The sequence below is a fragment of the Hypomesus transpacificus genome, chromosome 23 (genome assembly GCF_021917145.1).
Source record: "Hypomesus transpacificus isolate Combined female chromosome 23, fHypTra1, whole genome shotgun sequence".
In the NCBI taxonomy this organism is placed as follows: domain Eukaryota; kingdom Metazoa; phylum Chordata; class Actinopteri; order Osmeriformes; family Osmeridae; genus Hypomesus; species Hypomesus transpacificus.
The window spans coordinates 6,270,682-6,293,903 of record NC_061082.1 but is presented as its reverse complement, the minus strand read 5'-3'; the positions used below and the strand labels follow the sequence as shown (position 1 = coordinate 6,293,903).

The following is a 23,222-nucleotide window of genomic DNA, read 5'->3' as shown; positions in this document are numbered from 1 at the left end:
GGATGCACAACAGCCTCTCACAGCTTGACAACAGATTTGTTTCATTATTGTCACCGCTGGCTCCTTATTCATTAGGACAAACTGAGTTAGTATCAACTAAAACTAACATGTGATTACAGTCACAGTATGTCCCTGATGATGACATCATACCGTAGTAAAAGATGGCACTCATCGCCACTAATGTCAGTTTGTTGTGCTGACAGGATGACAGAGGTTTAATCAGCGCAACATGACCATCACCTTTAACACTGGAAGTGCTCATGTTCGTACACGGACGTGTAAACAGATGTTTGACTCTGTGTAAACCTGAGCTGTAGAGTAAAGCTTCTCATACTCTATGTGACTAATGGTTAAGCCAGTTAGAAAATGCACGAGAAGCTAATGGTCGTTACGTGTAACCTTTTCCCATGCCCATTGAAATAGTAATTAACTCCTTCTGCATTGCTTTATCTACCCACCGTGGTCTGGCTTTGCCAGCTTATTGATGGCTTTGCCCTACATTGTAAATTGTTACTAAGCGGATGCTGTCTGATTATCAATATAAAGATGGATCGGTGTGCTTTCCCACACAACACTGGAACTGCACAGCTATGGCCAGGTCTAGGACAGGCCAAAACACAGCACAGAATATGTCTTCGAAAACATATTTCACTACAGTGACTCTAGAGATGGGCATGGTTTATCTGCTTCCATGCAGGTTGGGTGGGCTAGTTTGATGGGCAGAATTTCCACAACATTATGTGTAGGTACACATGCTGTAGAATGTATACAGTGATGCTTTCAATGCACATTGTGGTTATGTGTGGCCTATATAGTCATGCAGGCGTGTATAGAAAAGATACAATTATGTTGAAGAAAGGTCAGAATGTATTGAAATACATACAGAGCAGTGTAATGTGTTTGCATAACTCCAGTTCTATGCATTTCTATAACAATGGTTGTTGATTTTGTGTTGTCCAATGACAACAATGTAATGTTATGTAATGGAAAACATACAGTATGACAGTATATATCACTGTGAGTTTATATGCATATTAGTTTCAGTTTAGACGTTGTTTTCCAGCAATTTTCTGGATTCATGGATGGAATATGATACATTTTTATATCAGTGAAATCGTTTTATTTGTCAGTTTATGTGGCTAATTACATGCAAGGTTGTATTTACAAGTCTACATTTGTATGGTCCTACTGAGGTATGTCCAGTTAAATCTGTTCAGCCCTTAACAGCATTGAGCACAGGAACAAATTAACTATAGTGTAGTAAAATCTTTATTTGTTATCTAAAGACTATTACAACAGATTTATGTCTCAATATGGCCAAGCACAATTTACAACCTCTATCAACATGGTTAATACTTGTTATGACTATAACAATGCTTCATAATACGTTAACAGAACAGAGAAAAAGTTAATGACTTGTTTTGATAAGGATATTGTATATTTTACCGGGCAGTAAAAACTGTGTGGGAATATATCTGCCTCCTATCGTGCATGCTCACCACGCAGCGTATTTCCAGTAAATGCTTGCAACCTCAAACCACAAGAGAAGTCGCCTCAGAGCAGTGTTGGGAAAGATGTGTGTTATATCATAGACGGAGGAATCTTCTCTCATGGCATGAGTCTTGATCTATCTTAAAAGTGTACAAGAAACACACTGTCCAACATCTCAAAATGAAGGATTAAATTAGTGGGATTCGTAAGAACCGTACCATACAATATCTGCTTAAAATACTTCGGTTTTAGCAGGAGCGCGCATGAGATGTTCCCTCTCCGCACGAAAACGCGTTCTGAGTGAGGAAGGAATGCTGCTACATTTATATAGCCTTCTAAAAATAGCTCACCTTTCAGAGCCATCTAAGGGCGGAGTGACAACTGAAAAAAGCCAATGGTGTTGCGTCATTCATTTTAACTCCTCCTTTTTACCCTTTTTAGCGCCGCCTTAATTGGACGCAAGTGAGATCATCAACCCTATTTACCTTACATGGTCACGCACACAATTGATTGACATCAAGCCACTCCCCCTCCCAGAGCCTTGGCTCGCTCTTCTCACTAGACAGCTAGCCCCAGCTACTTGCCTGCTGAAAGCGCAGCGGCTAGGAAAAAAGGCAACCTGGAATTTATAGAGCAAAGATTGTAATCTGGCAATGCGGAAATAGATGGACGTTTCAAGTCAACGAGCTGGCATCCCACTTCTGGACTGAAGACGTGAGAGTTCGTATCAGAGAAAAGAGGATTGCACATCACTTATACCATAAAACTACTCTTTTTCTATAGCTTTTCAGCGGACTTCTGCATGTTTGGTTTCACTGGCAGAAAGAGCAATACTTTCTGGCGCACGACAGCCACGGACGGATCAGAAGAATAATTTTTGTTAACCCCTTGTCAAACTAAAGTGGGTTGTGCGTTCCCTTGGATTCAGACTAAACTGTCTTCAGGCGCGCATCATCATGGACGTGTTGGCGAATTACAGTATTTTTCAGGAACTCCAACTCGTGCATGACACAGGCTATTTCTCTGCGATGCCTTCGCTGGAGGAGAACTGGCAGCAGGTGACTGCTTTTCCCTACTCTTAACTACTCTCATACTCTGGGTTGTGTTATTATAAATCACTTGAGCGCTCCGGAGCTGCGCTCGCACGCAGCCCGCGCTGCCTCTCAACTTGAGCAGTGTGGTCGCGCGGTGATGGTTGTTGAGGATGCTCATCATAGTGCGCTTTGTCTAAGTATTGTAGACAGACAATAATGTTGGCCAGGCCTATCTGTAAACTCTTTCATCTTCAATATTGCCATGCTCCTGGCAATGTTTTTGGTTTTTTGTTTAAGTAGACTGCTCATGTGAAAAGTATAGGCTAAAGATGTATTTTATGGTTTAAGCATTTTGAAATTAAATTAGATGTGATGCAAAAAAAGGTGCATGGTTTTTTGTGTATTGATCAGAGAATCCCGAGCAGATCGATATGCCCGTCTGTTGGCCGTTCTGTTTGGTTTATTTCTAAATAATGGCAACCTGAGCTCGTGGCACAATAATTGCTAGTCTGCCATGGGATTTAGGAGGGCGCAGGCAATTTGGGCATGGAAGATAGACAGTTGACTAATAATAAGAGACTTGTTCTTAAATAATGCATCCGCATCTGTCAGATTACTTGGTGTTTTCAACCCGTGGTACGAGGAACAGCTCCCGATAGTGATGCATAATATATTATCGTAACCGCGCGGATATGCGCGTGAGAGATAAGCGAATGAAAAGGAAGTGTGTGTAGATGCAGCAAAGAGCTGGCTTTTGGAACTAGACTGGACATCCGATTGCAGTTAATGAGTCCAGAGAAAAAAGGCTGGGATGTTGAAAAGCCGTAAACGCTTGTTTCGGTTACGTTATCACATGTCGCGCTCGACATTACTCATTCATTCAAATGAAGTCATCCGCAGGGCTGGTCACAGCATGAACACGGGCACGCACATGGCCAAGCAAGTGCCCGTGCCAGGCCGTAGCCACTCGCATCCCACTTCTTTGGGTGACTTACTGACACTAATTCGGATGATTGTCCATCTGACTTCAGACTTGATAGTGTTTATTTTAAAGCCACTCGGTCAAGAAATGTATACGTCTTATTTGTATTCATAATAACCCCAGCTGTGGTTTATATAGATGGGAAGGTTTTTTGACCAGTGATGAGTATGCGGTGGAGCGCGTGGTGAGAGGAGCGCTCATGAGTCCGCATGCGGTGCTCTTCGCCGCTGTGCGCACGTACCGGCTGGCTCCCTCAACTCATTGCCATTCCATGTGCTCAACTGCGGGAAATACAGCGGGTGGTTATTTATCGGTGGTGTGTGAGTCTGAAAGGGATACAGACCCCCTAAGCCCCCCTTACACACAGACACACCATTTTGTTGGTGTTTCAGCTCCCCCTCTATCTCTCTCTTTCTCTCTTTCTCTCTCTTTCTCTCTCTTTCTCTCATTCACACACACACACACACACAGACACACACACACACGCACACACACACACACACACACACTAACAGACACACATACACACACCGTCATGTCTCTCTTTCTCTGCCTCACTCTGTCCACCCTGCACACACACACACACACACATGCATGGCTGGCATGTGCTAATGGAAAGCTGTGGTCTGGCAGGCCTCATCCCGCCACATTCGGCAGTAATTGGCCGCTTGCTGTCAGACAGACAGACGGGTGCACTCCATCCATCTTTCCTGGCCGTCTCTCAATCACCCCCTCCTCCCCCTCCTCCCCCTTTGTTGTCTCAGAGAACGGTGGTCGCTTCTCATGTCAGTTTGATGTCTTGAAACACACTCAGTCCTGTTGTTAGCTGCAGTACATAGTTCCTTCATCTGTGTGTGTATCTATATTGTCTATGTGTATGTTGTGTGTGTGTGTGTGTGTGTGTGTATGTATCCCTAAAGTCGTCCTGTCTGTTTGGCTAGTTATATATGACAGGTTTGTGAGGGGAAGCATTGATCCTCCCTGTAGTGGGCCTTTCCTTCCCATCCAAAGGCTAGCCATGCCAAGAGAGGAGGAGGAGGGAGAGACACATCATAGATGGAGACAGAGAGACAGACAGAGAGACTCAGAAGTGGGTGACAGTCCGAGAGCATGCGGGAGAGTGTGCAGGTGTGCCCGGGTGTCCGTGCACTGTGCTCTCGCTGTGAGTTGCGTGAGACAAAGAAAGAGAGAGAGAGATAGAGTGAGAGAGACAGGAAGAGGAAGAGAGCGACCAGGGGGAAGCTCTGCCTGGTGATGACGGAGAGGGAAGTGCTCGTCGTCGACCTGCTGGAGCTCATTTCTGCTGTTTACTCTCCGCTGGCTGGGGCAATGGACCAGGCCGCACTGCCTGTCCGAGGAGGAGAGAGTGAGTAAGGGGGGGAAAAGAACTTGGAAGGGCAAACTATAAACGTCCCCTTTGATGGGGTTTGAGAGAGAGGGAGGGTTGGAAAGAGAAAGTGCCAGCCAGCCAGCGAGACAGGTGGATAAAGCAAGTTTTTCTAGTGCAGCGTGCACCGTTAACGCCTGATGCTTTTACTGGTGCGGATGGCTTGATAGGGCAGCCCTAGATCTGCCAAGGGAAGGTAAACGGCAGCCTTCTCACAGGAGACAAGATGGATGGCCGTGCTGGGGCCCCGGTGAGCGGAGCATGAATCAGACCTTAATGGTGCTGTGTGGCTGAATTGAGTTTCAGCGCTCCGGCTGGGGAGAAGGCTGTAGATGAGGCTGGGGATGAGGCTGGGGATGAGGCTGGGGATGGGACCGGGAGGAGGCTGGGGAGAAGGCTGTAGATGAGGCTGGGGATGAGGCTGGGGATGAGGCTGGGGATGGGGTCGGGAGAGGGCTGGGTAGAAGGCTGTAGATGAGGCTGGGATGGGGCTGGGAGCAGGCAAGGGAGGAGGTTGGGGAAGAGGCTGTGCGAAGGCGTGGGATGAGGCTTGGTGGAGAGGCTGGAGCCTAAGCTGGAGTTACTGCTGAGAGTGGATACAGAGTTGGACTGGTAGTGTACAGACAATGACCGGGGACAGGGATGGAGTTAAGGCTTTGGCTGGGTTTGGGGCTGGGGCTCGGGCCAAGAGGCAGTAAAAGTGTATGATGGAGCGCTGGAGGCGACAGGGCCATGATGAAGTCCTCTCAGGGCCCACTGCTCCCCTGCGGGGTCCCTGTGGAGATGATGCTGCTTCTGCCTGGACTGCCCTGGCCCTGCCTGAACAAAAACCCCATCTCTCACTGTCATCAAGAGACAGAGGGGATATGTACACAGAGAAAGGGGGGGGGGGAGGCGCAGGGATTGAGAAAGAGAGATGGATCGAGGGAAAGAGATACAGATGGATGCGGAGGGTGGAAAAAAGACACAGTGACACAGAGGGATGGAATGAAATGGGGGGGGGGGGAGATAGAGCGTCAGCTCTCTGTCTGGGTGGAAAGGAGAGCTTATTTTGGCAGTGACCCGTGAGAGGGGTCAATTCAAACAGTATCTGTGTGTTCCCCTTGTCGTCCCTACGTCCTCTCCCAGTCACCACACGCATGCAAACATAACACAGACATGCATTAACACCGGGAAGTACCAGACGTATATTGTAATACACACAGGCACAGGCAATCTCGTTGGCCCCTCCCCCTCCCTGTCGCCTCTCGGTGGTTCTGATTGGCTGTGAAGGCCAGTGATGGGGGAGCAGGTGGGAGGAATGGAGACAGAGACAGTAGAAGTAAACAACACTATTAAAACCCAGGTGAGTCACTTTGCCCAATTAAGCAGCTATACCTGAGAGATGAAGCATGGAGAGGGAGGAGGGACGGACTAGGGGGATGGAAAAGGAGGGATCTGCTTTTGTTTTGTGTGTGTGTGTGTGTGTGGTTAGTGTCTGGTTCTGCGGCTCGAGCATCCCTGTGGCTCTTCTACCCAGACAGCACCCATATATTTGTGGGCTGCAGTGAAAATGGGTCACTCTGTGCCTCTTTCTCTCTCTTTCTTTCTTTTTTTCTTTTGTCCTCTCTCTCCTCTCCCTTCCTCGTGCCTCGCAGTCCTGTCTCTCACTCTGGGACGCTTTTTGGGTTTTGTTTTTTTTACTCACTTCGTTTTTGTTTTCACAGGGTCTATTTCTGTACCTTCAGGAATTTGAAGCGTCCTCGCTAATTGATTTGTTTTCAGCCGGGCCGTATTTTTAGATCACAAGCACAGTCTCTGGCAGAAATGCAAGCTCCTGATTTCTGCAATAGGAGTCGCAGCAGAACTAAGTCCCGAAGAGCCCGAGTCCTGAGATGGAGCTGGCCTGGAACATGAGATTAGAGAGGAAACATAGCCAGGAGATGTACAACATCATTAAACAAATGTCCGAGTGTCAGAGCTGAAAGAGTTAGAGCAGAGAGCGAATCACAGCAGAGAACCAATGCATAGCTTTCATGAACATTGAAATAGGAGCAGGGTCATGTCACATTTTAGTCATGGTCAGTCCTGCATGCCTGTGCCATCAAAGGGGTGAAGGGTGACATTTAGCTGGTTGGTCTTTGTAGAAGGTCACCAAGGTTGACCCTGAGCTCTGAACCCCCTGTGTCCCTCTCTGTGACCTGAATCCCCTGTCCTGTTGCCCCTTGTCCAACCTCTTGTGGATGCCCTCTCCTCCTCCTGTCCTCCTGCCCTGCATCTATCTGGCTCCCCTCACCCATTTGACCTACAGAGCAAATCCCATCCAAGTGAACTGGGCCATCAAAGGCTCCATCTCTTTAGCTCTCTCTCCATCCTTCTATCAATCGCTTGTTCTCTCTGTCCCTCTCTCCAACTCTCCCCCCCCCCCCCTCTCTGGCCTGCAGGCAGCCATCCCTACCATGCCTCTCACAGGGTTCTGAGGCCGGCCCAGGGAAGCCAAGTTTGACAAGATAATGAATTGCCCAGCATGCATATTCCAGCGCTGCTGCAGTTTTCTGCGCATTTCACAGCCCAGTAACTCTCAGAACAGAGACAAGGGTGGTGGAGAGTGGAGAGGGATCGAGAATGAGAGCACATGAGAGAAATGTAGAAGGAACAACAGAGAGAGAGAAAGAGAGAGAGAGAGAGAGGACAGAGGAAAAGTAGGAGGGATGGGACGGGCTGTGGAGCAGGGAAAAGATGAGTGGACAAAACACAGTAACATTTAGAACAGGCTCAGATAGATTTAGGCTACAGCTCAGCCCCCGGGCCACTCCCCCTTACACACATACGCACACAAGTTCAACCAAAGTTTGAACTGCCACCAGCCTCCACCCATCCCCATAGGTCTTCCGTGAGCAGTGGAGTATGCAAGCCTTCGGGGCCTCCGAGGCCGTGTTCTCAGGTCCGGGCAGGTGTGGGTCCACGCTGGGCTGCAGTCTCTCCAGCTGCAGGGCCCTGTCCCAGAGAGCTGCTCCGCTGGGCCTGCTCTGCCAAAACTCCTGTTATGCAATCCTCACTGGAGCACAGCTGCTTTCTCACACTCAGACCAGGCTTGGCTGGATGTGCTCCGGGGAGGGAAGTGGAGGAAGAGCGAGGGGGTGGGAGAGGGGTGGGGGGGGTAGGAAACTCTCACTCTCACTGCAGGGATTACAGTGAGACAGAGCTGCCATGCTGAGGGACACCCAGACACACACACGCACACACACACACACACACACACACACACACACACAGTTGTGGCACAGGGATGGGGGTGAGGAAGGAGTCGAAACACCTGGGTAGTTTTAGTTGTGGTTTTTCGTATTGAGGCTCCAGTTTTAAAGAGGATGGATTACACTGTGAATTACTGACACACACACACACAGGTAGGACCCACAATTACTAATCATGCTATGCACGCTATGCCCTACACATACACATACACATACACATACACATACACATACACATACACATACACATACACACACACACGCAAAGATGTCAAAGAAATGGTCTGCTGTTTTCAATGGCCCTTTGGACTTTTTGAAACAGACCAGTTTAACACAAAAACCCGTTGGACTAGTTGTGGCAGCTTTTAATGGTAACTCAGCAGTATAAAGAGAGACGCTTATTACTGTCATCACGGTCTCTGCTCTCAGAGATTTACACGCTCGCTGGGGAAGGTTACCGTGGTAACCCAGCTGTTGCGCAATTATCTCACCCTGTAATTGGAGGTGTCTCTCTCTTTTGAGGCTGACGTACATAGGTATCGCTCACGCCTACACAGTACTACAGTAACTACTGCGTTCCCTGACTGACAACACACACACCGACTGACAGCTGGTGGACTCAATGACCCTCAGACAGATAGAGGGATACATCAGACCTATTCTGATCAGATTGGAAGCATTTATAGCTTCATTGATCTTACATCCGACATAAGGATGAGGGATTCTATGCGGTGTCATGTCTAGAGGCTAGGGCTGAGGCTGAGGCTAGGGCTGGGATCTGGGCTAGGGATATAGCTGAAGCTAGTACTGGGGCTAGGACTAGGGCTGGGGCTAGAGGTAGGGCTAGTTCTGACAGACACCCCATTGCATTACAAAACAGCCGTATTGTGCCACGTATCCATAAATCTAGAGCGTATTAGGTCAGACATTTCCTGTCTGTGCTGTGCTGGCCTACTCAGGGATCCTCACCAGAGCCCCACAGGGGATCTCTCTCACTTCCTGGCCTGGGATGACTCAGGGATCTGGGTTCAAGATAGCATGAGGGTGCACTTCAGGAGAGGGCAGCACGCCTGCTGCCGTGTGCCGGTACAGTGTAATGGCTTTCCTGCTGGATGGACTGAATTGAAGCCGGCGGCCTCGATAGATGGGCCCTGTATCCATCAACATCATCTACTACACACACACACACCGAGACAAAAAAGAAAACACAGAAAACGTAGGCACGCTCACACACACACACACACACACACACGAGACAAACACATAAACACATGCCTTAACCAGCTGACCTCCATTAGGGCTCAGGCTCTCTGTGAGCTGGGTCTTTCATGTGCTACAGGGGGGAAAGGTGGAGGGAGGGGGGAGGGGGGGGTAGTTGTGTGCGAGGGTGACAGGGGAGTGAGAGGGGGGAGGCTTGTCTCCCTTTGAAGTGGGAGACCCCCTCTACCCACACACAGCTTTGCGAACCATATAAGTTAACTTTGTGCTGGTTAAATTATACACCTCACCTGAACCACTGCACACACGTCAACGCACTCGCATGAACACATCCATACACGAGCACACACACACACTCGCACGCACACACAAACCCGCCTCCGCTCCTACGGAATGAGACACATGCCGTAGAATTTGTTTGAAGATTTTTCTAGCTGACTTGACGGCAAAAGTGAAAAGAGAGAAGGAAGAAGAAACCTTCTTGGTTGTGGAGAGACAAAGCCGCACAGACATCAGGAGATCTTCACAAGATCGATTGAAATAAATTCGCGCCCGAACGCGGCTTTGTTTTCCCTCCCTTTGTTTCTTTGACTTTCAAGTAATCAACGCGTTTGTGTTATTGTCATCACCTCCTTCCTCTGAATGGCCCGTATCTGTGCTTCTTAATGAGAAACTGTCTGAGGAGGACAGGAGCTGAGGTCGGCATATCTTCAGCAGGCTAACCAGACTGAAGGAGCCCCTTCTCTCCTATAGAGGAAGATTAGATATGGAACAGCACAGTAAGTACATCAGCTCTAGGTAAGCGGAACAAATGAACTCCGCATAAATGGAGAGAGGGGGGTGGAGGGAGGGAGGGAGAGAGAGAGAGAGATGATAGAGGGCTGTGAAGACAGGGTTTAGTGTGAAAGCTATAGGCTTGATCTTTGAGGATGAATGGGGCACCAGAGAAGGACATAGTGGAGTGCCTGCCTCACAGGCCCAGATTACACAGTTTAAAGGGATGAATTTTCATTCTTCTCCACACAGCTAATGTACTGTATATCAAATGGATGTCAGGTCACTCGGCTCTCCCGGAAGGTGAGTTGGTCTCTCCAGCTCATGGCTCCCGTTTAGCGCTGGGGAGAGCAAATCATGTCGGTCACACTGGACAGAGGCCAGCTTTGAACTGTAGGACAGAGGAGACTGGAAGCTTGCTGGAGGGCTGAGTTCAAGAGCTCTGTAGGGCATGGTTGCACACATACAATTATGCCTAACTGCCTAGTAAACACAAGTATGCCTACACATCAAATGTATCACCATTGTAGATTCCCAGTTTAAAAGAACACTGGCATGCCAGAAATTACAAGTCATTGCTACAATATTATAGGCTATTCAAGGTTATTTTCAGTAAAGTGCTTAGTAATATGAACCTACCACATGAAAACACGACACAGGGACAATGACAGGCCACTCATACCCAGTATGGCTAACAGGCTCAGAACAAAAGACTTACCTTCCTGAGACACACATCTTCACCTACCACACACACGCACGCATCCACACACCGATGTACACACACAAACACACACACACCAACACAGTAAGAGGTGGGATAATTCGGGGAGTAGAGGGGTAATTACAGCGCCGCTCTACAGATGATTGCGTGTGGACGTCAGAACGCTGATTATGAGAGATCAAGAGGTTTTTCACTGGTGGAGATGGAACTAGGAAGGAGGGGGAGAGAGAGGGGGAGAGGAGGAGTGGAGGAGAGGGGGAGTGGAAGAGGAGAGCAGGAGTGGAAGACGAGAGTGGGAGTAGAGGAGGAGAGAGCGAGTGGAAGAGAGGCAGTGGAGGAGGAGAGAAAGAGTAGACGAGGAAAAAGGGAGAGGGGAGGAGGAGAGGGGAAGGGGTGATACTAGAAATGGAGAGGGGTTCATTTGTCTGGGAGCTTCTCAAGTGACTGTCAAAGCCCACCCCACACTTCCACCCACCCAACCACTTCCCCCCTGCCCATGGGAGGAGGCGGAAGACAGGAGAGAGAGAGAGAGAGGAGAGAGAGAGAGAGAGAGAGAGAGAGAGAGAGAGAGAGAGAGAGAGAGAGAGAGAGAGAGAGAGAGAGAGAGAGAGAGAGAGAGAGGGAGGGAGAGAGACAGAGAGAGAGAGAGAGAGAGAGAGAGAGAGAGAGAGAGAGAGAGAGATGCATCTTTATGCATGAGCCTCCAAGTCTTGTCAGTCGATGGAGAGGTAGCTCCACTCAGTGCTTTGATTAACAGCCGGGGAGCAGACAGTCATTTTTTCCACACACTTGCATACTCACAGACACACACAGTCCCCCATCTCCTTCTCTCCTTCCTCCCTCTCTGGCTCCAGCTAGCCTTTCTCCTCCTCTCGCCTCTGTTCCTCTGCTCAGGTGAGATGTAAGTAAAGCAAAAGCATTCTGTATTCTACACCTGAGCATGGAAACCCAGAGTTGAGCACAGCACACACTCATACATAATAGATCATGTTCTTATTGTTGTTTTTAAACAGCTCTAAGCACGGCTTCGGAGGTGTCTTAGAGAGCTCCGAAAGAGAGAGAGAGAGAGAGAGAGAGAGAGAGAGAGAGAGAGAGAGAGAGAGAGAAAGAGAGAGAGAGAGAGAGAGACAGAGAGAGAGAGAGAGAGAAAGAGAGAGACAGACAGAGAGAGACAGAGAGAGAGAGAGTGAAGGAAGGAAGACAGAGAGAAAGAGTGTGGGTGAGAATAACTGAAACTGAAGGGCATGTCTACTGAGAGAGAGAGGCGTCTCATGTTTATTCAACAGCTCGAGGGGATGGGAGGGGTGGTTAGACTCCCACGCTACGCTCTCTCTCTCTTTCCCAAACTGTCTCTCTCTCTTTTTTTCCTTCCCTTCCTCCTCTTTTACTCTCTCTCTCTCTCTGAACTTGACCTTCGGGATATTCCGTCTCTAAAAAGGCCAGCCAGATCTGACAGCTTCCATATGGTAATATGAATCATAGGATCTTGTCCACATATATCAGGTGCTCTGCAGGTTGAAATCCCCGCCAGTTCAAGAGGGACAAGTGAAATGTTGGCAACAGACATAGTTGACCATCCTTGAGGGTTCAGGTTGGTTGAGGGGCAGTTCTATGGGCGTATGTGAAGCCCTCTGTGACATGCTTGCGTGTAAAAATTGCTATACAAATACATTTGATTTGATTTGACCATACAAGTCCAATTTCGACTTCCTATCACTGTCCTGTGGTAGGATCCAGGATGTTTTTTGATGAAGTTTAGAAGGCTTAGTTAGGATAGGCGTGTTGTTGACACAAAGGGTGTTTCAAGGACAGATGTCTGTGTGTAGCTTTAGGAGAGGGTGTCACCATGATTCACATGAGCACACACCTGTTGCTAGGCACATGAGATCATTTGTTTGTTTTCATATCAGCAGAGAATGATGAAAAGGCCCACTGGGTGGACACACACACACACAACCAGACACACTGGACACACACACACACAACCAGACACACTGGACACACACACACACAACCAGACACACTGGACACACACACACACAACCAGACACACTGGACACACACACACACAACCAGACACACTGGACACACTGCGGGCTAGCTAACAGCTGGTAGGTTAGGGTAGGTTCCCATTCGGAAGGAGCATATGTCTTCTTTAAGACCTTGAGCTGGAACTCCACTAGCCCTCTGACTCCCAGACTAAACATTTCTTCGAAAGAGTGAACTAATAGTTGAGCTCAGACCAGAAGACCATATTCAGCTGACTCTATACCAGCCTGTGAAAGTGGAAGGTTGAGCACTCGCAGTCTGTTATGGGTTAGGGTGCACACGTGAAGAGGGAGATGAAGAGATATCAGAAATACGGAGAGTTAGAGGAAGAGACAGGCATTTGCATGCAGGGTTGGATGTTGTTTCTGGGACGGCCGCGTGACCTGGCTTAGATCCAGACTCCCATTGTGTCAACTCCAGAGTTTGATATGCCAGCACGCTTTTCACTTTTGCGTTATCTCTCTCTTCTCTGCCTCTCTGCCTCTCTCGCCCTCCCCCTTTCCCCATGTCTTTCACTGTATTCAGAGCTGGCACAGAGTGCCCTTGCCCAGCTCTCTGCTTGGCTGTAGCTCCCATGCACTGCCCAGCAAATGGATGGCGAGAGAATAAAAAGCGCAGATGCCCTTCTGGCGCGCGTTCAAGAAGCGAGCGGGTGCCACTCTACAACGCTGGTGCTTGGCCCACTGCATGATGGGACAAACATAGCTCTTGTCACAAACCTACGAAAAGGAGGAGCCTGAGGCATGTGAGTGTGTGTGCCTGTGACATCATCAGCAGTGTTGCGGGTTTTGACAGAGGCACAGGAAGTGTGTGTTTGCGTCTGCTGGCTGCCAGAGCCTAAGATTGTCACTGTGGCCTCGACGGCGTCCACAAGGCTTCCCAAGATACCCGCCGACCAGCTTCCTCATCCCCCCCCCCCTTCCCCCCCCCCCCCCTCCATTCTGTCGAATTTCAGGAAACCCTGCCATTCTTTCCACCCCCTCCTCCTCCACACTCCTCTCCCACCTGGACTGACGCCAGCCCCCCACTCCCCCATTCATCGGCCCCTCCGGCCGCCGCCGTTACAATTGCCTCGGTCGCCGTTTGTCCTGGCGACGGTTGCTAAGTCATTGGGCATGGCCATGTTGTATTGTGGGCTGTTCCCAGCCTGGCCAGCCCTGCCCCTCAGACCCCTGGCTGTGTGTTTGTGGAGCTGAGGCAGGTGGCATACTGTACCACGCTCCAGATTTAGACTTGGCTCTGCAGGGCCGCTGAGCTGTCATCTCCTCTCCTCCCTCCTCTCTCTTCTCCTCCCTCTCTCCTCTCCTCCCTTTTTCCTCCCTTCATCCTTTCTCTTAATCCAAAACCTGCTCTGCTGCGAGGCCCACCTGGTCTAATGAGCTGCAGGCATGAACCACCTTTACCTGAGACTAATGACAGATACTATATGGTGTGTGTGCGTGTGTGTACTGTGTACTGTGTACTGTGTGTGTGCTGTGTGTGTACAGTGTGTGTACTGTGTACTGTGTGTGTACTGTGTGTGTGTGTACTGTGGGGAGGAGACTCCTAGTCTTCCACACGGTCTGTGAGCAGCCCAGTAAATGGGTCACATGCAGAGCGGAGAGGGAAGGACGACCTTGGGAATTTGTCCTGTTCTCTGCCAGACACACTCTGTCTCCTGGATGTTTTTCTTTTGTGGCAGAAAGATGAGACCGAGTCTTTGTCATCTATCCGTTATCTCCATCTCACCGCCTTTCACTTCCCGAAAGGTGGCAAGGCATGATGGGAACTCTGCTAGAGAGCTGGGAGGTTCTCTTGGGGCTCCTCGACCCTGGTTCAACACCTGGTCGTCGGTGACAAGCCCCCCTGTTGCCCTGGGATGGAGGCTGGGGGAGAAGGGGGGACATGGGGAAGGGGGGGGGGGGTGTTGTTGCTGTGGTTTCGTTGTTGTTGTTTTGATGGTGTTGGTGTTGGTGTTGGTGGTGGTGGTGGTGGTGGTGGTGTTGGTGTTGGTGGTGGTGGTGGTGGTGGTGGTGGTGGTGTTGGTGTTGGTGGTGTTGGTGGTGGTGGTGGTGGTGGTGTTGGTGTTGGTGGTGGTGGTGGTGGTGGTGTTGGTGGTGGTGGTGTGGAGCGGCTGTCTGGCTGAGGGTTCTCTAAGTGAGCGAACTGGGAGTGTGAGCCATCGCCAAGCTGTGCTATGTGGGTCGGAAGCTATTTTAATCTGCAATGTTGCCGGGAATACCTGAGGGAATAACCTAGTGCTGCAGGATGGGGGACATTGGTGTGTGTGTGTTGCTTTGTGTCGCTGAGTATGTGTGTGTGTGTGTGTATGTGTGTATTGTGCTATTTGTGTCTCCCCTTGTGTCCCCAAAAGTCAATTTTGTGCTGATGGGTGCATAGAAGACAATGCATTTTGGTTCACAAGTTCTCAGTGTGTGTGTGTTTGTGTACGTGTTTCTGAATGCACGTGTGTGTGTGTGTGTCTGTGTGTATTGGGTTCAGTAGAGCAGTTCACATGCACTCACTCACTCACCACCCATCTGAATTATTTAAGCGTGAGCTGCAGCTCACAGAGCGTCTCAGGGGGGTGGAGGGAGGGAAGGAGGTAGGGAGGGAGAGAGGGAAAGAGAGAGGGAGGGAGAGAGGGAAGGAGAGAGGGAGGGAGAGAGGGAAGGAGAGAGGGAAGGAGAGAGGGATGGAGGGAGGGATGGAGGGAGGGAAGGAGAGAGGGATGGAGGGAGGGATGGAGAGAAGGAGGGAAGGGGAGAGGGATGAAGGGAAGGAGGGAAGGAGAGAGGGATGGAGGGAAGGAAGGAGGAAGGGAGAGATAAAGGCAGGAGTGTTTTCTTCTCCTTCAAGAGGACTTCCCGGCAAAGAGGGTTACAGGCTCCATTTGCCTGCCTCGTCTACACACACACACACACGCACGCACACATACACACACTCTCACACACGCGTTCACACTCCGTGCTCAGCACCTGTGAGTCATCCCTCCCTTGCCCTGTGCTTTCCAGCATGGCCAGTGAGATCACAGGCTTCCTCAAAATGCTAAAGTCCTGAGGGTGAGAGCAGCCACCACGGGGAAGAAAAACACTGATCCATCCTTGGGTTCCCAGCACGATGTTGGTGTGTGTGTGTGAGCTGTGTGTGTGATGTCAAAGATGACTCCTCCGACCTTTGCAGATTTTCCTAGCACTGCACACATCTTTGCATCGACACCAGAGGCACACGCTCTGACCTTGTCGGAGCGAGCGGCGGAGAAGGAGAGGGAGGAGTGGCATGTGGGAGGACAACTGAAGGAGGGTGAAGGTGGGAGGTGTTGTGCAGTGCTAAAGGCTGAAAAGCTTAGAGTAGTTAGAGTTGGAGTGTGGGCGTATCTGTGTGCCCCCCCCCCCCCCCCCCCCCGTGAGGCAGACAGGTGTGTGTGACAGCGGGGGCTTGTGGCGTGCCAGCCCCTACCTGCCAGCGGGGGAGGAGGGGAGGAGGTAGGACGTCTTAAGCCCCCACCGCAACAGAAGCTCCTTCACCTCCTCTCGACATGTCTGCCACACTCTCTCTCTCGCCCGGACGGCCTGCCCTCGCGCCAGCGCTCTCACACTCTTACGCCAGCCTTACATGTGCAGGTCGTCCCCACTCGCTCACTCGCGCACACATCGCGTAACCCCGGGTGACGGAGAAGCTCTCTTACACCTGGGTTGCAGCATCTATACCTTGGTTACCTACTATGGTTTGCGCACACACACACACACGCTGCCACACACTGCACTCACACAGTGGCGCGGGCTCACCGTGACCTGTCGTGTTGGGTGGCCCCTGGCAAAAGTAAGGTTAGCCCATACTGGGAGCCTCTTTTGTAGTCAGAAACTAATGAAGTGCAGAGGCATTCATCAGCCTCCTGTTAGCTCTGCCCATTGTGTCTGTGTAGCAGCCCTGTCCGCTGCTAGTAATTGGGTTCAAAGTGCCTCCACTGTAAAAGCCTGCGTGGGAGGGAGACTGGAAGGAGGGGGGCGAGAGAGAGAGAGAGAGAGAGAGAGAGAGAGAGAGAGAGAGAGAGAGAGAGAGAGAGAGAGAGAGAGAGAGAGAGAGAGGGAGGGGGGGGGTTATAGGGGTTGAAGGGGTGTCTGGGTTTATGTTTTGGGTTGCAGGGGGAGGCAGTGGGGGATGGGGGACTCCATTTTGATGATGATTTCATCCCTCCATTTCAAATCTCAGGTGACCTCACTCTCTGGGCCAGCTGCAGAGGTGGAGGGGGGAGACTGGGAGGGAGGGAGGAATGAGGTCATTGTTTGATGTGAGCATGCGTGGCTCTGAGATCATGGATATGTCTTTATATGTGGTGTGTGTGTGTGCGTGTGTGCGTGCGTGTGTGTGTGTGTGTGTGTGTGTGCGAGGAAGAGAGAGAGCGTACGAAAGAAAGAGACAGGCTGGGGATGATGTGTGATCAAGAGGAAGAGCTGTTCTGCATTTATTAATGACCCATGTGCTGAATGCTTTGTTTCTGTATGTGTGTACACGACTAAGGGGACGGATGAGTCATCTGTGTGTGTGTGTATATTTATCTTTGCAATCTACTGTCTTTATTAGTCATTGGGACGCGATACAGTAGATCCTTTGTGTTCCATATCTCCCTTCCTCCCCCCCCTCCTCTCCCCCCCCCCTCCCCCCGGACGAGACATGTCCAGAGGGTGGCGACGATGGCCGGGGTGTGTTTGTTTGCCGTGTGTCAGATTGGAGGGCCTGATAGCCTGGCTGCTGGAGAGGACAGGACAGGGATGGATGCACTGATTGAGGCGTCACACGGAGCCAGACGGCCACCTCTGGGGGGGGGGAGCCGAGACACCTTGTTTGGCACGCTCTCCCTTGTTCCTCTTCTCGTGTTTTTCGTCGTGGTTACCGTGGCGATGCATTGGGTTCGAAAGGATTTGCGACGGATCTGGATCTCAAACAGCAGCTCGGAAGACCTCCCGTGTCCTCAAGTGAGCGCCTGATCCCTTTCGAACCTCTGTTCAACCTCTGATCTCTCAGCTGCCTTGTGTTTACACTAGAGACTACAGGCCCACCTCAGAGAGAACCACACACACACACACACACACATGCACAAACACACACTCTGATTAGATACCGTTGACAATCAAAGAGAGCCTCAAGCAGCTCATCCTATTTGGGAGACCCAGGTCAGTCTGGGGCTGGGAGATACAGCGTCATGTCGACAGACTGCCTGCCTGTCTGATGAGCCTGTTCACCAGGGCAGCCACAGCCTTGTCCCCGAGTGCAGCCACAGCCACGTCACCGGCATCCCTGCCTCCTCTGAAGCAGAAGCCTGAGGCGGGGACCCTCAGAGAACCACACCAGAGGCCTGCCTGCCTGTGGCACTGTCTACCTTCCCTTCTGAAACTGAGAAAAACAAAGAGGGAGCGAGAGAGAGCGAAAGAGAGGGAGAGAGAGAGAGAGCCCGAGTGGAGAAACGCGTTTGAGTGAAAAAGAGGAGGGAAAGTGTCGAGGGGTTATTGTGGTCTAGTTTAAAGTGCAGCTGTGCTCAGCCTGCATAATCGGCCACTCTGAGAGACAATTAAAACAGAGGGACTGAGGACGGGGCTTCCCAAAAGCCATCTTCGGAGCACACTCCAGTTAGCCGCCGCAATTACCCATAGTGTCTAACCTGGTGCTGTGAAATTGGGTGGGAGCGAGCTGCCTGTGTTTCTGTGGGTTATCTCAGCAGCCAGGCTGGCCGGCCTTCCCCTATCTCTCTGAGGTGAGCCCCCTCGCAACGACGAGCGGTAAACTTGTTTAATTTTTTAAGCGGCTTTGCTAATCTGCGTTCTTCATTTTGTTTTGGAGGGCTTTGGTGCATGAAAAATCCCCCCCGCAGCACAAAGACTTGTGACGGTGCTGCTGGGGTTAGATGTTGGGGGGGGGGGGGGGGGAGCCGGGGGGGGAGAGGGTAGCATGGAAAAATGGAGAAAGAGAATGAGGCATTTAGGGTTACGTGATTTTCGGTGTGTGATTATCCTCTTAGTCCCTCGAATGGCCATATCTGGAAACGCAAGATGTAGATTGTGCAGACGGCCCGAGACAGTGATCCCCTGACTGGGTCTGGCCTGCCTACGCTCGCCCATGGTGACCCTGGTCTGGAATGTGTTTGGATCTGCCTGAGTGTGCATGTGTTTTTGTTTCTGTGTGTGTGTGTGTGTCTTATCAGCATGTGGGTAGCTACCAGAGCATGGCTGCCAGGTGGCGTTGCATAACAGAGGTCTGGTCTGACTCAGGGCACAGGCATGGCATACTCTGACACACACACACATATACCCGTACACACACTAACACTTACACACCCCCCCCTGTAAAGGCTTACGCTTCCTGCCCAAAGTTGTCATCCTACCTGGACAATTTCCTCCAACCATTTCCTTTCAGTCCACAGGGCATATAGCTGCGTCCCATCCATTTCAGGGACAGGAAACCAGCTCAGATGAGAGGAATGCGTTTCCTGTTGCTCTCATCCCGATGCAGCTGTCATCGTGCGCTCTATCGACAGGGCACATCCGGCAAAAGGGGACAAAGGAGCAGTAGATACATATTCGAGAAGCACAGTGTGTGAGCGACCGTGAACCCCCCCCCCTCACACTTCTCAGACCGTTAAATATCCCCCCGTCACACACACACACACTGTCCAGGCCTTTAAAAAAAACTCCCCCCAGTCACACACATAACTTCCCAGACTGTAAAAACTCCCACAGTCACACACACACACACACACACATTGCTCATGCCTAAAGGAAACCGGGGTTGATCCTTGTCCGCTCCCCACCCCCATGCTGTAACTCTGCTCTCTATCCTGCTGACCTCACATCTGCTGATGTACGTCTTGAGCTCTCCATTTGAGGAAACCGGATTGTTCCTACAGCCATCTCTAAACAATGTCCGCCGAGCGAGTCAACATCCTTGTTTACCGTGAACAAATGGGATCGAGTCGGATATGGATCAGCGATACTGTGCTCAGGCGGTTTCTCTCCCTCTGCAAACCAGTCAGAATCTACACTGTGACACGGTGACGCTCGTTTGACGAGTTGCATTTGATCCCCCAAGTGTCCCCTCGGTGACCCGCGTCACAACGTGCTTTAGGGGAACGTGCCTTGCTCAACAGGAATGGAGCGCCGGTCACACACACTCAGGCAAACACACACACACTCAGGCAAACACACACACTCACGCAAACACAAACCCTGCCACCTGGCGCTGAGACCTAGCGTGGTTTCAGTGAAAGATGACCCTGTCATCGTCCTCTCAGCATCATCATGTGGTCCCAGTCACGTCTCATGTCTCTCTCGCCCAGTCGTATTAGTGAGGCGCGTCCGGTAAATGGCAGGAATAGATGCTGGCTCGTGTCCCAGAACCTAGACACTATCCAGAAGTGAACCTGGGGCTCTCTTGGTCATGTTCTGGGTTGGAGGGTCTCGTAGAGCTGGGGATTTGATCTGTGAGTGTGGCTGGAACTGAAGCTCCAGAGTGTAGCGAAGGAAGGACTTTTGGCTCTGGAGCTCAGCTGTGGGCTAAGAACGGTGGTTGTAGTTGAGGTTGTGTTAAAGCATGTCGAGCAGGCGGAGGATGTGTTCCGCTGTCTTTAAATGCTGTGTACCGCTGGCCCGCGGCCCAGTTCGTCCAGGCTGCTAGTGGAGCAGTGCTGTCAGTGAAATAGAGTCTGTGATTGGAGGAGCAGGTCCTATCAGTCAGAGCTTCTGCCTGGAACCCAGCGCAGTGTAACCTGAGATCTCAATACATCACTGAGCCCAGAGCACTTGTCTGGGAAACAAAACACTTCCACCCTCTCTGCTCTCTGCTCTCTGCTCGCTGTCTTTCTCTGTTCTCTCTCCTTTCTCCCGCTCCTCTCCTCTCTCTCTCTCTTGTTCTCTCTCTCTCCAGTTCACCTCACTCTCATATCCCTAACACTCTTTTGCTATGTCTGCCTTGCTATGTTATCTCTCCGTAGCTCTCCCTTCGTCTCTACCCCAGCCATGCTCTCTCTCTCTCTCTCTCTCTCTCTCTCTCTCTCTCTCTCTCTCTCTCTCTCTCTCCTCTCTCTCTCTCCTCTCTCTCTGTCTCTCTCTCTCTCTCTTCTTTTGTTCCAAGTCCACTCCCCCCTCCTGTTCCTCTTTGTCCCAGTGTGTTGTATCTCCCGCCTCGCTCCCATTCTCCCATCCTCTCATTGCGTTGAGTAATGAAGATTAGCTTGGCACGTGGCACAATAGGGCTCCCCACTGCACCCCATCCCTGTCTCTAGCTACATAGCCGTACCAGCCCCCCCCCCCCCCCCAACCCAATCCCGCACCTACCCCCTCCACCGCCACCCTCTCTGCAGCAGTCTTATAACAAGCTGTTAACCCTGTTTAAAAGTGTCCCCTTTCAATCGGCTTGTGATGGGGGGTAATCCCGCCTGGACGCTTTAATGATAATCTCTGTATCGTGATGAGATTATCCCCCCTAGCTGGCATCAGATTAGCCCCTCCCATAGTGGGAGCTGGCGGTGGGACAGAGGCTGTTGGCCGTTAGCTCACAGCCCGTACACAGATAAACAGACGCTCCAAACCCTAAATCCCATTAAAGTAAGACAAGGATGCAATCCTCTCTCTCTCTAGCGCTCTCTTTCGCTCTCTCTGTCTCTCTCTCTTACTCTATCTCTCTCGCTCTCTCTCTGTCTCTCTCACACGCACTCTCTCTGTCTCACATTCTTGCTCTGCCCTTCTAGATGATCCTTTGTTTTGAGAATTTCCATTTCCAGAGTTTCCATTCTCCCCCTTCCACAACCTGCCCACATGTATTTCCCTGCTGCCACAGTTCTTCTGTACTCCAGTCTTCCAGTCAGCTCAATCAGTGGACTCTCTCAGTGCACCGTGAGAGAGGGAAAGGGCGAGAGACGGAGAGAGACCAATTGACATTGGAGAGAGAGAGAGAGAGAGAGACAGAGAGAGGGAGAAAAGGACAGAGAGAGGGAAAAGGAAGAGAGAGAGAGAGAGAGAGAGAGAGAGGAGAGAGAGAGAGAGAGAGAGAGAGAGAGAGGGCAGTTCTCATAAAGCCCAGTGTTCAGACAGTGTTCGGAGAGCCTGTGGATATAGAAAGCTTTGGTGGGTTCTGAGTGTTTTTGCTGTTTAGTCAATGAAAGGTGGCTGCTTTCCTCCCTGCTCCATTATGTGGAGAGCTCTCTGGTGCCCTTATCTGCCCGCCAAGCGGATGCACCTCCTAAACATTATTACAGACAAAAAGAGATTTACCATCAGCGGCGTCAGACGGTTGAGGAAAAGAGTGATTCAAGCGCTGTTGTTTTGTCGAGCCGCTGAATGCCATGTTGACCATATCAATCCATCCCCTCTATGGGGAAACTGAGTCGGCACAAAGGTTTTGCAGTCAATGGTTTATTTTGGAGTAATGCTAACCCTTCTCTTTCACCCACTACTCTCATGTACCCCTCTGTCTGGTATGAATGTGACCTGCCAAAGTCAAGTGTGTGTGTGTGTGTGTGTATGTGACACTGCAGCAGTGTGTGCAGATAGTGGTGGGATAGGATCAAGAGGGTATTGTGTGTGTGACGTGTTCCTGCTGATCAAACGTCTGAGTGGGGTTAACGCAGGCCCTCTGTGACCCAATGTGACCCTGTCCCCTCCTCTCTGCCCTGACCCCTGACCCCTGGCATGATGCCCCCACCACCACCACCACCACTCCACCACCACCACCTGGAGAAATTACTGTTTGGGTGTATATAGAAATAGCTGTCACTCTGCCCACATCAACACACCCAAAGGCTGACTGACACACACACTGATGCACACCCATACACACCCCCCCCCCCTTTCTTAAATGAGTGTATTCATGAGCTGCAGCTGCACACTGTCAGAGGTAGAAGTCACTCTGTGTGTCGCTGCGCAGATGGAGGGGGTCACACACACTGTCCTTCAGTGTCACCATTCAGACTCCCACCCACCCACTGACACACATATATACGCACACACACACACACACATATACACACACAGTGTTTCACAGATTAGCATCATCTATGACACGGCAGTCTTACACAGTTATCTGTAGCTGACACAAACAGGCAGTTAGCATTCAAATAACCCCGCTCTGTTTTATTCAATGAACAGTTGCTCACTAAATAGGTATGTGGACGGTCAGTTGGCCAAAGTATTATGGCTCGTACTTGTTCCTGAAACCAAATAAGGTACCTGAAAAACCCTGCTCACTCTGACTCACCTCTCCCACTGGGTGTCTGTTAGCCTGCCTGCCAGGTAACCCTGGAGTCAGTCATGGTTGTCCAGCCAATGCCTCGGCCAACCCTTTGAAGTGCTGTGCTGGCCCCACC

The 23,222-nt window shown here is 50.7% G+C and overlaps 1 protein-coding gene across 1 annotated transcript in view; it reads left to right on the top strand.

Moving 5' to 3' along the window:
• The first annotated feature begins 2,035 nt into the window (after positions 1 to 2,035).
• The window catches only part of klf7b (Kruppel-like factor 7b), a 42,527-nt gene continuing 21,340 nt past the window's right edge, over positions 2,036 to 23,222 (top strand). The window contains exon 1 of the mRNA XM_047046128.1: positions 2,036 to 2,549. Within this exon, the coding sequence (XP_046902084.1) occupies positions 2,448 to 2,549 (102 nt within the window). The 5' untranslated portion in view covers positions 2,036 to 2,447. The remainder of the gene's footprint in view (positions 2,550 to 23,222) is intronic.